Consider the following 15,639-nt stretch of genomic DNA (forward strand, 5'->3'; position numbering starts at 1 on the left):
CCAGGTCTTTAAGGAAAACGTCTGTGGAGACACCCTTGGAGTGACATTGATGGTTATTTTCTCAAGAGGAGTGGCAGCTCATCCTGAACACTTTTCTTCTTTGAGTTACAGGGATATAATGAAGTCTGACATTTTTCACAGAGACACACTTTACAGTATTATGTATAAGCAAAAGTTCAGCAAAGTCAAAGAAGTAACTTGATGCACCCTCCGTCACCCAATCTCAGGTCGGGGTCGTGCTGCACTACTCGTCTTTGTCAACCATGCTGTGGCTCGGGGTGACGGCGAGGAACATTTATAAACAGGTGACCAAGAAGCCTCCACAGAGTCAAGACAGTGACCCGCCTCCGCGCCCTAAACAGCCCCTGTTGAGGTAAGCACAGATGTCCTCGCAACCCTTCCCAACCCTGAATGCCGCTCAACAGAAAGTTCATAAACATTTGTGCACACATATGTGTTTGTGTATGTGTGTGTGTGGTACTTTTCTTTGGTCTTTTTTGATTGCTTCATGTGTGCCTTTAGAGGACAAGGACGGTTCACTGCGCAGTTATTTGCTTTCTTATTTCATTTTTTTGTATATACACAACTTGACCGAGGCTGAGATATACTGTCATAGTAGGTTTATGCATTCACATTTTGATGAAAGAAGTCTTCAGATGAGTAAAAATACAAATACAGCGATGATCGATATACTCAGTTATAAGGGTCCTGCCCCAGACCCCTGGGTCTTATATTGTGTTGTCTATTTTATGTGTGGCGCACTATACAATGATTAGCACTGTTGATTTGGTTTCTACTCATCTTTTTGTATGGAGTTTTTCCCTGTGCCCTCATAGGTTTCCTCCAGGTGGTCCAGTTTCCCCCCACTGACTAAAAACACAACTATTGGCTTGACTGATGATTCTAAAGGGCCATGGATGTAAGGCCGATAAAGGGCTTAAACTATATAGAGTAAAACGCTGTATCAATGCGTGGTTAAATGTGGCTTGTAATCTAAAGCTCTTTGACTGATCAGCAAGGCTGGAAAAGCACTTCATAAATAGATTTATATTTACTCCCAATATTGTGTGACTTTGAGGATTTCGCACATTAGCTTTCACAGTTGTTAGAACAACAAAGTCACACCATAACATAAACTTGCTAACAGATGGAGGCAGTGGTAGACCAGGACTTTCACTTCGGAGTGAGAAGTAGTTTTTCACAAACAGTTTTTTTTCCCACTGGCTTTATAGGTGGAAGAAAACCTTTTGCCAGTTTCCCATTGTCAGCAGTACAGTGATTTGTAAGAAACTATGGATAAGTACCTTCATGCACCTACTAAAGCTAACAGCTAACAATATGTGGCATATTTCTGATAAGCTAACTTTGCAGAGTTAGCAACATAGCATCCTCTATACCAGCGGTCCCCAACCTCCGGGCCTGTCTGTGAATCGTTCGGTACCGGGCCGTGAGAGTTGAGGCTCAGGTGTGAAATTTATGGTTTTCAGGGTTTTTATCGTTTTTTATCATTATTGTTTTTAATCGGTTTTATCATTAACTCAGTTTCTCTGGGTCTTTCCCCGTGTGTTATGAATAAATCTTCCTTTTTTTGTTACCGGTACTGGTTTTATCCACGACACCTTAAAGGCCGGTCGGTGAAAATATTGTCGGACATAAAGTGTCAGTGGCGCAAAAATGGTTGGAGACCGCTGCTTCATACCCTTTGAGTTGGTGGGATAATGACTATTGCTAGCTTGACATGGACACAGAATAAAATTCTTAGTGGCTTTTAAATAGCTAAATATGTGTTTGTCAGATTACTCAGCCATTCCCTTGGGCACGTGTGAGCTACGTGGACTTTACTGTGGAGTAAACTTTTGCATCTTTGTGTCTCACACTAGTTTAGGCTCAGGTGTTTCAAAGGGGAGAAACTGTCATGCAAGTGTTGCATAATTTATATGAAAATAAAACCCCAGTTGGTTTGCATTATTCAACATCAACAGCGAGATGGCTATCAAGACTTTCTGTTGATACACTTTGCATCACCTTATTGATTTCTCACACATGTCTTGGGTGTTGAATAGTAAGGAGTGACTTTATGTGAAAACTGATAAACCACTGATTAGAGAACTTTAAATTCCTTGTAATCAGCCAATTTCCTGAAGAGAGACCACTTAAAATGGATAGAGGTTGTTGTTAGGGGTGACATTCAAGGTTAATATGAATATGTAGTATACCGTCAGTCATCAGCAGCTCTCAGTAGGGCATTTCCTGAATTTCCCCACTGAGCTTGTCTGGCTAATCAACTTGCCTGATATTTTCAGGACATTAAGAAACAGCCTCACTGAACTATAGCAGACTGACCAGAAAGTGTTTTGATCTGTTTGCTAGAATCATTGCAGTCACCGCCGCAGTCTTGTAATCTCTAGCCCAGAAACACTGGTGAATATCTAAGTGTATTTGTAATGTACTTTATTAATTGTAAAAACACAAAAATAAGGATTGTGACATAATTCAAATAAACATTTAAAAAAGAAATTGACCTGTAACACTGCCTGTTATACTTCTTCATAATATTTATGTATATCGGGAATCACGGACAGTATGAACAACTGTGACAAACAAAACGCAGGCAGTGTTACAGGTTAATCAATGGAGTTTCACCTAAGAGGCAAGGGTTTAGTTCCTATGTGAAGACAAGAGTCAGCATTGACTTGATTTGTTTAAAGCACCTGCAGCTCCCTTGTGTCGTCCTCGGGATTCCCATACACTTGTTTGCCACACACCTAGGGGTCATTTTTGACCCGAGGACAACACAATGGTTAAGGTGATACAGAAACAGCTGCTTTCTGTTATAAGTTATAACATTATTGGCAAGTTGTTTAAATACTTAATTTTGAAATAACCATTCATACTTAAAATACTTTGTTAAAGTAGTTTTATTGGATTAAAAACGACTATGTCAGCCGCTCCAAATGGCAGACACGAGAACGCAGCATTGACTAAACTGAGGTCTGACAACATCGACAATTTGATAGCTGCAGTTCAGAATCTATGTAAATCAACACAACACAAACCTTTGTTAGCTGTTCATTAATAGGCATTTCAAAATAACCTGAGACATCATGTTTTGCCTTTTTATAGATTTTTTTATAGATTAGTGAAAACACAGTGTACTTTCGGTTATTTTGTGTGAGCTTTCCTTCCACACTTAAAGGTTTAGTAAGTAGGAGGGAGTGCAGGTGAATGTGAGGAGGAGAAGGAAGGACGGAGAAGTAATTGACTAAAGCCCTTCACCATAGCATCACCTCCAGTGCTTTTACTAATTACCGCAGTCACCCAGGAGGCCACTGAGCCAGAAGCTTTATCAAAAACCTAAATGTATTTAGCTTTTTAACCCTTTAACTCCTCTTCACTTAGACACGCGCACATCAGATTACATTTCTCCTATTTGTGTTGTTTTTTTCCCCCTACTTCTTCGTTTTATTACTTTACTGCTTACGCCTAACATTTGGCACATTTAAGAGGATCGTTTTTTGGACCCATGCGGCGCTCCTCCTCTGCGGTGAGAAGGTGCTGTGTGAGCTCTTCAGCACATTGCAACCGTGCTGCAGAAGCTGCTGGAGCTTCAATGAGAAATCCTGTTAGAGGAAGGTTTCAGAGCAGCAACAGAGAGGCAAACAGGGGGCAGACCGTAGCAAATGTATGTTTGTCATTTAATCTGTCATTTTCTTAAAGCCCGCTGGGAAATTTCAGTTGCATGAATTTTCTTGAACTTTTCAGAATATTTTGCAGGAGATACAGCAGACGACCCCAAACTAGAAAATGATTTGAACATGTGGAGCTGCACTGGATATGAACCCTGCTGCAACACCTTACGTGCTTTTAGAATCGCTGTCTGTGGGGTGGTTTAAAAGGATTATTATGACGAATATAGCACTCTCATGGGCATTTATTGCCCATACCACCCGAAACTAATATCTGGAAAATTTATAAAGGGGCAGATTCATATGTCTGACATTATTAAAATTTGAATCTCTCAATAACGTATTCCTGACGAGTCGCTGAAAGTCTGAGGATACGGACGCCACTAAGATAAGGATCCCCTCAACCTATAAGCAGCACTTTCCTTGCAAAGCAAATCCTCAGACACCTGCGTGATTCAGGGGTTTAATATGGAATGTTCTCGAGGCTCTCCCATCATGCACTGCTTGTGAATGAGATAATTTGTCTGGGGGCAGACGGGGGGATTGTGTGGCACAGCAGTCAAGTTGATCCACAGTGATTGACTGTAATGCTCCCCGTCAGACAGGCTCATGCAATGAGACTTAGCAGCTGGAGACAAATCAATTTCTCTCCCCTCCCAACAACCCACCTATTTCTCCTCATCTACCTCTTTTCCCGTCCTTCCACTCTTGACAGCATCTGATGGCATATCCAGCCGACCATTACACCGACCCCTGTCAAAAATCTGCCACACCATGTTGGACCGCACACCTTAAACGCTTCTGTTTTTGCTATTAACTAACACCGATCCGGAGTGATGAGTGCTGATCTTTCCTCTAAAACTTAACAGAGGATTCACTATAGAATCTCCATCAAATATCTGACAATTATTGATAAAAACTTCTTATACCAGCCGTCGGTGTCAGTGATATCGAAAAGAAAACTCACATGACAAGTGCAGTCATGTAAGTGTAAAATAACACTACATGTATAGCAGGAAACAAGGGAGAAATCTAAGGTAATGTATTATGTAATGTATTGTAATACTCATTTAAATCTTTTTACAGTAGTTAAAATTTATTCATATTAATTTAGATGGACAAACAATTAAAATATACCCAGCACATGAGATGCTGCAGTGTGTTTTAAAGGGAAAAGGTCACCCATCAAGTCCCTAAATAACCCAAATAAATAGATAAACAAAAACAACTTTAATCTACTGTCTGTGTGTCATGTATAATTATCAGTTACAGTAATTTATGGTACCAAGAAGGCGTTAGTTATATTTTAGTGGGTACTTTGCTGAGAGGTCATGTTCTACTTGGGAAGCATCCATAGACCTAAAAATATCTCTGCTGCAAATAGCCTACAGTGAAACTCTAAGACTGAAACTGTGTGAAAAACTAGACATGACAGAAAACTATTTGTGACTTTAGAAAGGAAAATGTCCCAGCAATTATGATGGTGCTCAATACTCGACCCGAGGAAAACCACCGGGTAACAAATTAAGCGACTGTAGCCTTTGGCAGCTCACCTCTCTCAAATAGAGAAAAGAATACAATGCTCTTTGCAATTATATCATCCATGTGTTTTGATTAGTGACATGAAATATAATTTACAAAATCTTACAATATTTGCAAAGTTTTGTAAAGTGTATATGTGCAAAACTGTTGTTTTGGAGACACACACATGGATCCTGCTGCTGTATGATGCTGCAGGTGATTAATGAACTGTTTAAAGAGCACTTTCACTCGCTGGGCCCACGTCCTCATTTGAGGTTTGGTAGCGTTTTAGTAGATAAAGGAGAAGGGCTTGGATATGAATTAAGCTGCAGTTTGGGGAAGGCCTCGAAGGGGCCTGGCGGCAGCTCCCGGGCCTGGCAGATCCCCATGTATTAAATAGAAGTGAAGAAGTTAAAGAATTGAAAAGGGAAGGGAGGGTGGGGCAGGTAAACGAGAACTACGGCTTGTAGAACTGGGGGGACATATATAGATGAGAACCGGAAGGAGCGTGTTTGGAGGCGTGGTCCCGCTCCTGAAATTCTGATACTTTAACTCCAACAAAAAGTGATTCTTTGCCTTCATAAATATGAAGCAATAATTTTGAATAAACTGCAACTGAAATAAAATCAAATGTTTGTTTATTCAAATAATTAATCATTAAGGAAAGTATGATTGGTATAAAGTGTATACCAGTCAAGTTTATTTTTGTTTTTGACAAGATTTTGACCAGAATTTGATCAAATTCAGCATTTGGGGCATAATTATTTTGAATGAGAAGACTACCACACATTTTTAATAGATGTGAAGTTTCAGAGCAAAGTGAATCCGGCTACACTTAACCTACATAAAGTTGTGTTGTGATTTTTGGAGAAGTCTCTGCGTGTGCTTCTTTTAGGCTTTGAACAAAGTGATTTGCAGACTTTGTTCTGTCCTCTGTTAGTTTTATGATTAAGGGGGGATTTTAAGGCTTCCTCTTATTTGTGACAGTGTCTCAAAGCTGTTGTCACATGATAAAAGTAGCAAAAAATGTATCAGAAAATAAAATGGTATATGGAAGAACATCTTTCTTTGAAAAAGACTACTTGAAATTAACATAGACTGTTCAGAGTTTTTGCTTGAGTGTTATCTAAGGCGCTTGGAAATAAAAACATTCTGGACGTGATAGGGTGGGGCTAGGTTTCACAATGAGCTCACCCGAAACCTTGGCTAATTGTGACCTACACTCGTTTTCACACCTTGGCTCATGTGATTAGGTAGAGGATCATTAGGGGTCCTTTTGTCCCTCTTGGGGGGTTACTCCCACTGGGTTTAAATCTGGGGCTCTCCACCATTTGACCCTAGAACTGAAGAAGCTTCTCGGATGAGAGGTGAAATGTGTTCAAGCAACTTAAAGAAGTCCAGATGCTTTTCTTTCCAAGCTCTTTAGACTACAATGGCCTGGATGACTGAGAACCTTCACAGACATATTGCTTGAGTGTTATTTTGTGAGTTGTTTTTATTCTGTTTGCGATCCTTATGCTAAGCTGTGGTAGCTGGCACAGCTTTCTTTTGGCTGTGGCATCAATCTTTGCATAAATCTGTGCATTTAACTCTTGGCAAGTATAAGCTAATGAGTATATTTCCCAAAGTGTTGAACTGTCACTTCATTCAGCTTACTTTGCCCATTAAAGAGAATTCAGACCTGCAGGACTGTGGTTAATGCCAAATTTATGCCTTAATGTTCCATCCTCCAGCTTTACTCCAAAGCCCTTGCCCTCTGCTGGAGCTGAATATGACCATCAGTTGTCCCCAGCTGTGCTATGTATATCCTGGACAGGGTCCAGAGAAAGGACAGTGCACAGTCATAAAAACAGAAGATAAGCATAAGCATAGGAACAAAAAGAGGAGTTGCTGTAGCTACTGACTAAAAGGCACTTTAGGGTCTATTTATATCAGATGATTGCTGTTCCTAAACTCACTCAAAAGCACAAGACTGCATACACAGCCATTTTGTTTGAGTTTGAAGGTTTTTTTAAAAAAGTAGATTGGCCAACAAAGAGGATGAGTGCATTCAAGGGGGGCAGGATTTTGTGTGCATATTCATATTAGAATGGGTGCATTAGCAAGAATTTTAATGCGGTAGACCTTTTCGAATAAAAACGAGGCAGCAAGTAGAATGAAATATATCACACGCTCTCGATACAGTTTCTGCATGTACTGTACATGTGCTTCACTTGGGACCACGTCTTAAGGAAACACATGCTGGCTTTCCTAGAAGGGATAAAAGGGGAATGAGGGTTATAAAGTGCTGGGTGCTTTAACATCTACTAGCTCTTCTCATTTATGCTTATCTAGCTGACGGGTGTGTAAATGGCTTTCTGCTGGAGCAGGGTCCCCCGGGAGAACCGTTCCACTCACACAGACAGTGACAGGCCAGTAATGCTCCCCCCGAAAACCCCCTGTCTTTGCCTCACCTCCAGCCACCCCTCACCGACCAGCCCAGACAAACATCTTGATTGTAATTGAATTTTCAGAACGGCTGCTGTGTGACGGAGTAACGATTGGAAGGGAGAGCGACAGAGAGAGAGAGAGAGCCACAGTAAGAAGGGGTGGAAGGGAGGAAACTGAGGATGAAGACGGAGGAAGATGGAGTGGTGGAAAGGTTAGAGTAATGACAGAGGCTAAGATTGAACAGGAAGGAAGAGGAAATAGCATACTGTTGTATAGCATGACAGTGGAGGGAAAGCCAAGGACAGGAAGCTGCTGGGGGATTAGCTTTGTTTCTGCGCCGAAGTCTTGACGGATCGTAATATACTGTTGCAATGCAAGTTTCATGGTTCACATACCTGCCGTGCGCATGCATAAGTGTAGCTGACATGTGAAAGATCAAGGAGAGGGGGAAAAAAGCACCGAATAATCTGCGGTTAACATTAGAATATCATCCTTGAGAACATTTAATCCGACACAAAGTAAACAGAACTAAACATGGTAATACCTAGGGGCATAATGCACTGTTGTTAAGATCATACTTTATTAGTTCCGCTTCACATCTTTCTCCCATTGATATTATTGTTTGTTTGGGTTTTTTTTTCTCCAGCTAGCCTTATATAGTCTTGATTTAATTGGATAAACCGCCATTACATCAGCTATGTTGGCAAGTGAGGTCAGAGCTAATTCACTTAAAACACGTGTTAAAATTAAAGGTAGTTCTGCTAAATTTCTTGGTGGCTTACAACATAACACGAATGCTGTATTTCTGGGGTTGTTGCTATGAAAGCTAAAATAACTGCCACTTAGCTGTATAACTCTGTGCTTCATTGTTGTGTAGTGTTTTTTTTCATTTTGTCTATTAAGTGACCTGCCCTCTTTATGATAATGAAAGCTGAAGTCGAGGATACAATCCGTTTTCTGTATGTCTGATAAGCCAGTTTTGATAAGTTCGCCATCCCTTTCCTATTAAATCCGCACTCTCTTTCCATATTCGGTGCTCTGATGAATAGCAGATGCCCTAAATGAGCACTGACAAGTTTATCGCCGGGAAAACAGATTTGTTTATATAGGAAAATTTACACTTTGATTTGTGGCAAAGAAAACAAATTGTAGGTGGCGATTCCTCCCATGGAGTGTGGTCACAGGCACACCGACAAGTTCCAATCACACATCATTGATCTTTGTTCATTCATTTATTTTAAAACACTCATAAAGCTGCATTCACCAGTGGCTCCATACTGTAGTGGTTAACACATTTGTCCCAAAACAGAAAAGCTTTCCCAAGAGGAGAGACAAATTCTCACGTGGTGTTTAAAAGAAAAAAAAAAGCTGCCAAATCAAATGTGTGTGTCCATCTGCTGTGGTAACCAGTCCATTCACAGCACAAGTCAGCATCTTTCATCTGTCACCTTCTTTGACAGCTTTTTTAATCTTCCTGAAGTCTTATTTTGACAGTGTATTTTTATAATCCACATGTGTGACACAGGATTTGTAAATGTCTTTTCACTTCCAACTTTGATATTCTTGCCCTACTGACCCTGTCTCACTCTCTCTTTTTACCCCTCCCCCCATTACCCTCAAAGATTTTATCTAGTCAGCGGTGGAGTGCCCCTCATCATCTGCGGGGTCACGGCAGCTGTCAATATAGACAACTATGGCAGCAGGGAGCAAGCGCTGTAGTAAGTCCTAGATTTGCTTCTTCCTGAGTCAGTCTGAGATGATGTTTCACATTGTTATGCAAATAAAGAGTTTTTTTATGTTTTACTCCCAAAAATTAAATTTGATTTAATCTTCTGTAAACGCTGTTAGACGGGTGTATACATAGACACAAGCGTATGCTCCCTTTGGTGGATGTGTATTTCATTTAGTTACTCTCTTCTCAGTAAACACATAAAGATGATGTGACTTTATGAAGGTAACCATTTAATTACAAACAGAAAGTAAACTTTGAATTGTTCCATATTTCTTATGGTATTAAAGTGCAGTGGTGTGTTTGTGTGTGTTGCAGCTGCTGGATGGCGTGGGAGCCCAGTCTGGGAGCATTCTTTGGCCCCGTAGCTTTCATCGTCCTGGTCACGTGCATCTATTTCCTCTGCACATTCATCCAGCTACGGCGACACCCTGAAAAGAAGTACGAGCTCAAGCAACTGACGGAGGAGCAGCAGAGGCTGGCTGCTGTCGATGTGCCGACACACTGCCACCAGGGAGCCGAGCCCGGAGCCCTGGCTCCACCGCCCAGCGGGAGCCACTGCCCCGCCGGCTGCCCTGGCATTCCCATCAACCCCGCGCTGCTGGCCAACGAGCACTCCTTCAAGGCTCAGTTAAGAACAGCGGCCTTCACCCTATTCCTCTTCCTGGCAACCTGGACTTTTGGGGCACTAGCTGTGTCACAGGGCCACTTCCTGGACATGATCTTCAGCTGCCTTTATGGTGCCTTCTCCGTCACCCTCGGCCTCTTCGTCCTCATCCATCACTGTGCCAAGCGGGACGATGTTTGGCATTGCTGGTGTTCCTGCTGTCCTGGACGAAGCGCCGACGCCTCCTCTGGTGCCCCCGCGCCCGCTCAAACGCGGCCCAAAGTCAACGTGAACGGAGATACCCTCGGGCACGGCCACGGCCACAGCCACTGCCACCATGACTCACCTTGTCAGGCTAAAGCTCTAAGCTGTGGCCATGGCAGCTTAGCTCACTGTAAACACGCTGCCCTTCCTTCCTCACAAAATCACATGACGTGTCTAGCGCCAGTGACGCCGTGCTGTGCCGCACTGCACAGCCAGCAGCTTATGGAAGAAGAGCCCGCGGCCACGCATGTGCTGCTGCACGCTGACTCGGAGGGTTACCGGCCGGGGATCCAGTTGCACCCCTGCCTAAAGAGCAGTGCCAGGACTAAAGGCCGACATCTCAGCCGCAGGGATGGGGCCGGTGCTTGTGGAGCGGGGAGTGAGAGGGAGTACGCCTATCACATCCCCTCTAGTGTGGATGGAGGCAGCGTGCACAGCTTACACACTGACAGCCCCCACAGCACACACGAGCGCCACGCCCACATCTGTCCACACCTGGCCCACGAAGGCCACCATGACGTGCATCACACATGCCACGCTGCTGCAGAGTCCCTGGCATGCCATAATCCCTGCCACAGGCACATCTGCTGTGCCAAGGCAGACCTTTTCCCTTCTCTGTGCCCGGCAGAAGCAGGAGACACGGGCGTCTTCCTGTGCGGCTGCGGCAAAGTGGCTGAGGAGGACCCCGTGGCAACACATCACCATTTGGAAATGCACGCCCCGCGCAGACAATCTTACCCTCAGAACCCGCCCAATCAGAACGGGATTCTAAAGGGGAGCCTGCATGAGGGTCTCCTCTACACGTCAGACAGCACAGGAAATATACGCACTGGACCCTGGAAGAATGAAACTACTGTGTAGTGTGGGAAGACTGAGAAGAGGGGATGCAGGCAGCATTCCTGCTTCCCCTTCTAGGATAATAAAAAAACAAAGAATTGTATAACATTTTAAAACATCACAATCAGCGTGGGATATTTTTTTATTTTAATGTCCTCTTGATTTTATGTGTGCTGTTTTACTGTACAGAATTCCATTTGAACGCTCTCCTTCAGGGGGCATCCACTGACAGAAACCGAATTTCTTCCATCACAATGAATTTGTGAAAACGTGTGTCGCATGGCGCCTTCAGATGTAATCGAAGGTGTCGCCACTGTTCCATATTACTACAGATCTATCTCTCTCTATATATACAAGAAAATGAATGGTTGTACGTATGAATTTGTGTGTGTTAACGCTCAAAGGCAACACGCTGCAAGATATTTTTTACACTTTGAAACACGTCAAATAGTCTCTGATGACAGTGAACCTCCAGTACTTAAAAGAACTTCTTGGCATCCATGTTTTAGACAACTAAACCAGCAGTTTTAGACTTCATGGGTATTTTTGCCATTCGGTCAAGCAACTGTGAATATCTACTAGAGTTTTCTAAAAAAAAGAAATATATATAAATATATATAAAGATACTGTTGCTTACAAGAGATGTGTGGATGCCAGTTAAGTTGTGAAAATTCAAAGCAACAGAAAAAGAGAAGTGAAATTAAGCATCCTCTTATCCAGGTCAGTATTGATCGTGCTGTCTATATGATGTCTTCACTGTTGTGTTTCTTTTTCTTTTCTGTTCTGGAGAGAATAATGGCACATCAGCAGCAACAGCATTGTGTGTAGAAAGTTACTGTCAGTGAGTCATTGGATCCATTGTGCCATAAAGAGCCAGGTCCTCACAGCAAAGTTCATTGCCAAACCGGTGTGATGGTTTTTATTCCATTCAGCTCAGTTTGCACACGCTTCATGTGACGGTATCACATCAGCTTATGTTTCTCTGTACAATCAATCTAGAAAAAAAAAACCGCAACAACAATAACAGCAAGCTGCATCAACATAACTTTGGGAAACCAGCCCAGGGTCCTGCAATTTTCCCTCCTATTAAAATGCTAATAAAATATTTCAGACTCACCCGACATTGGCCGAAGCCAAAAAAATGATACATGGCAGACACCAGAGCAAATTCGGCCCTGTTGTGTTTTATAAATTTATAATTTGCCTTATAAAAGCTCCAACGCATGCATGCTTATATGTAGCTGTGTTTTAATGGTGTAAATGAATGCCTTTCCACAGACATATCATTTGACTCGACCCAATGCAGCTTGCCATGTGTCCTTTTTTGAAGCACTTGTGGATTATTTCACTTCAACAGTACTATTTGGCTCTTGTGACCTTCATGTTGCATCACTTTAAAAAGGACCCATTATGCTCATTTACAGCTTCATAGTTTTTTTTAAATCTTCAATCTTAGAGTCATCTTTGCAAGATTCATAGTTTAAATGAATCCTTCTTTATCTTATACCAGGCTTTAGTGCAGTTATTTCTGGGCAACTGCTTTAGCCCAGAACACCCAGTTTTCTCCTGATTGGTTGCCCTTCAGAAACAGCACATGTGTGGCCAAAAGTAATAGCCAAAGCTGATACCCCCCTCACTGAATCAAACAGAGTTGACACTAGAAAAAAAACATTTAGAGAGGTTTCAAGATTGCTTTGGACATTGTAACAATATATGTATTACAGAAAATGAGATAAACCATAAGCTATCCCTTTATTCTTACATTTATTCAGGAGTCCAGTCAGTAAAATCATATGTCCTGCTTTGGTGACAGCTTTTGTCAGGACTGCTAACAGATGAAATGTGGATCATTTCTTTTTTTGTTTTTTTAAACCGTGAAGGTCACACTCTCTTTGAAGAATTGCCTCTCGAAAGAGAAGCCAAAAGAGTCTCCGTGTTGATTTAGAAGCGCTTGTTTGTTTTATGAATGATAATATTTAATACAATGCTCCAGACAAAACAAATCATACATTTCATCAGACCAGCCAACACTTCATAAAAAAAACAACATCCAAAGCATAATCTCACAGCAAAGCCCACTCTCGCGAAACCACCTCAGCATGCGCACCACCTCTCTATCCATCTCGTGCACTTTTTGTCCGTGTATATAGAATTGGTTTCTGATGAATTATTTTTTATGAGATTTAAGATATTTAAGAATAAAATAAGTCTATGTAAAAGAAAGTTGTATGGGAAAAAACTGACCTCTCAGTGTTATAATGCTCAGTATCTGAGTTTAGAAATGTCCTTTTTGTTTTCAAATGCCTTTTTTTTCTGTCGACTTCATAAAGTATGCAGACTCGCCGTGTGTTGTGAGACTTATCCTGTCATATCAGAAATAGAAATGCACTACCCATTATAACGTTTGGCCTGCCAGAATAGTATTTGTCACTTACGGTGTCGTTATAATAGAAGTGCTTGTTCAGACAGACCTGAATTAAGGAAAGAAATTCAGAGAAAGAAAGCAAAATATTAATGTGACAGTCCTTCTGGTTGAATGGCAAGGCTTTGAACAGTAAAGGAAGGCAATGGTAGACATCAAAGATGATGCATGAACCTCATAGCTTTGCACAGGGCCATTGGAGTTATTGCCAGGGACTGGGACAAAATGGGATGTTATGGGTTCAGCTTATGGGTTATAAAACATTGGCCCACAATTGATCATACAATACAAGCTCCTTTGAGCCACCTTGGATGCTAGCAGCCAGCGGCCCTGGCTTTATAGTTATTGGAAAGGGATTTGTAACAGTATCACAACGAAATCATCCCACATTAAACCGAGAGAACATCGGTCTAGGTTAATTGCTGTACAACATGTGCATTTGCTGGTGGTGTGTCTTAGGAGCAGCCCGAGCTTTTCAGTGTCTGTGAGACGGTGTGTTTGGTATCACAGGCCGCCATAGGCCACCTTCTCTGTCGCCATCAGTAACAGATGTACTGCCCCAAACAAGCTAGCTGGCTTCGTTTCGGCTCACCAGGCGCCTGCTGGAATATTCACCTGTGGTACTGTGACAAAACCTAAAGCCAGTTTTCAATTTTTTCTACATTGACACAGATTCCAATAAATGTATTTTTTCACCATGCAACGGACGAGCGCGTCTTTGGCTTTGTGTTTGTGTGCCTGCCACCAGTGTGTATGTGTGTGAAAGTGCATTTAACATATGTGAATATGAATCCAAGTGATCGCAAAAGCCTGTTTTTTCCCTCTTCTTCTTCTTCTTCTTCATAATTCTCTTTTATAACTTCTGCCAGCGTGATGAAAATTGAGATGTCTTTTGGACTCACCATGGGGGAGGAATCAAGTGATAACAGGCTTGACTGCTGTTCCTGCTGCTGCTGCTGTGCGAGTGTGTGTGGTGCATGCCCAGACTTTTGTCCACATACATGCACAGGCATCTGCACGTGCACATATCTTGCAGGAAATGAGACACTGTGTCTTCTGCGCATCACAAACGGCACCCTGATTTGACAGGCCGTGAAACGCCTGAGCACATTTAATATGCAGCTGGATTTTTTTTCTTTCCCAAGGCCACACAGCTCTCTCTTCAGCCTCACAACCATCAGATTATTCGTGTGACTGAAAGCCATGTGAAATATCAAACCCCCGATCTCCTTCTCTGTTGGCTGTGAGGACCCAGGCTTAACATGAGTACTGCAGGGTGTTATGAAAGGTGAGTAATGGATGTCTCGAGCCTCTATCTTTTAAAGAAACCAAATTATTTTGTGTGCTGCAGTGCCAAATGAGTAGCTGCCATCCTTGTATATGACGCTTGCCCGTGTCTTTGAATAAATAAGTGTGTGTGTGTTTTTTTAAGTGCTCAACAAAGAGTCAATAAAGCACATGGATGATTCACCGTGAGGCTTGAAGACTGAAGGCCGTGGTAGGTGAGGCCATGGTGGTTTGGCAAAGGAAGAAATTGGCCCAGGGAGGCAGCTGTTTCATTAAAAATTAATCTGATTTTAGCAACACAGATGTGTGTTTATGATACAATTAACAGTGTTTTAATTTCCTGTTGTAATAGATAGGCCTATAAGTAGGAGTATTAGCCAAAGAAGAAGAGCAGGAGATGTGAAGAGAAATGCTTATGTGCCCCTGCAAAGAAATACGCTTCATGTATGGTACGGAAACCATACATGCAGTACAATTAGATTTTACTGAGGGGCTTCTATCATGATGCAAGAACTGTACATATGAACAGGGGCATGATTTGTGAGTCTCTTTGTAAGCCTGTCTCTTAACACGTGTCAAAATTGCTGTTATCTTTCGCTATCTCTCATGTAGATCTAACAACATATGCCACGTAAACAATGTTCCTCTGGTGTATAGAGACTTGTATTACTTTGTCTTACTTAATCAAGAATGTCTTTGATTTCTCTCAGACCATGTTATACCGTTTATATGCCTTTGGCTTCCTCCCTTACTCCCCACACGTTTAGTAGCTCTACCCCCCCTCCTCCTCCTCCTCTTGTCTTGTCGGACAAGACTTGTGATAGAAGGCTGTGATCGTCATGCTAATGTTGTCCTT

General features: G+C 42.1%; 1 protein-coding gene across 1 annotated transcript in view; it reads left to right on the top strand.

Moving 5' to 3' along the window:
• adgra1b (adhesion G protein-coupled receptor A1b) overlaps window positions 1-14,203 on the top strand; it is a 185,808-nt gene extending 171,605 nt beyond the window's left edge. Inside the window, exons 17-19 of the mRNA XM_026189076.2 lie at window positions 228-373; window positions 9,260-9,355; window positions 9,685-14,203. Of these exons, the coding sequence (XP_026044861.2) occupies window positions 228-373; window positions 9,260-9,355; window positions 9,685-11,098 (1,656 nt within the window). The 3' untranslated portion in view covers window positions 11,099-14,203. The remainder of the gene's footprint in view (window positions 1-227; window positions 374-9,259; window positions 9,356-9,684) is intronic.
• Window positions 14,204-15,639: the final 1,436 nt, after the last annotated feature.

This window comes from Astatotilapia calliptera, chromosome 13, assembly GCF_964374335.1.
Source record: "Astatotilapia calliptera chromosome 13, fAstCal68.1, whole genome shotgun sequence".
Lineage (NCBI taxonomy): Eukaryota > Metazoa > Chordata > Actinopteri > Cichliformes > Cichlidae > Astatotilapia > Astatotilapia calliptera.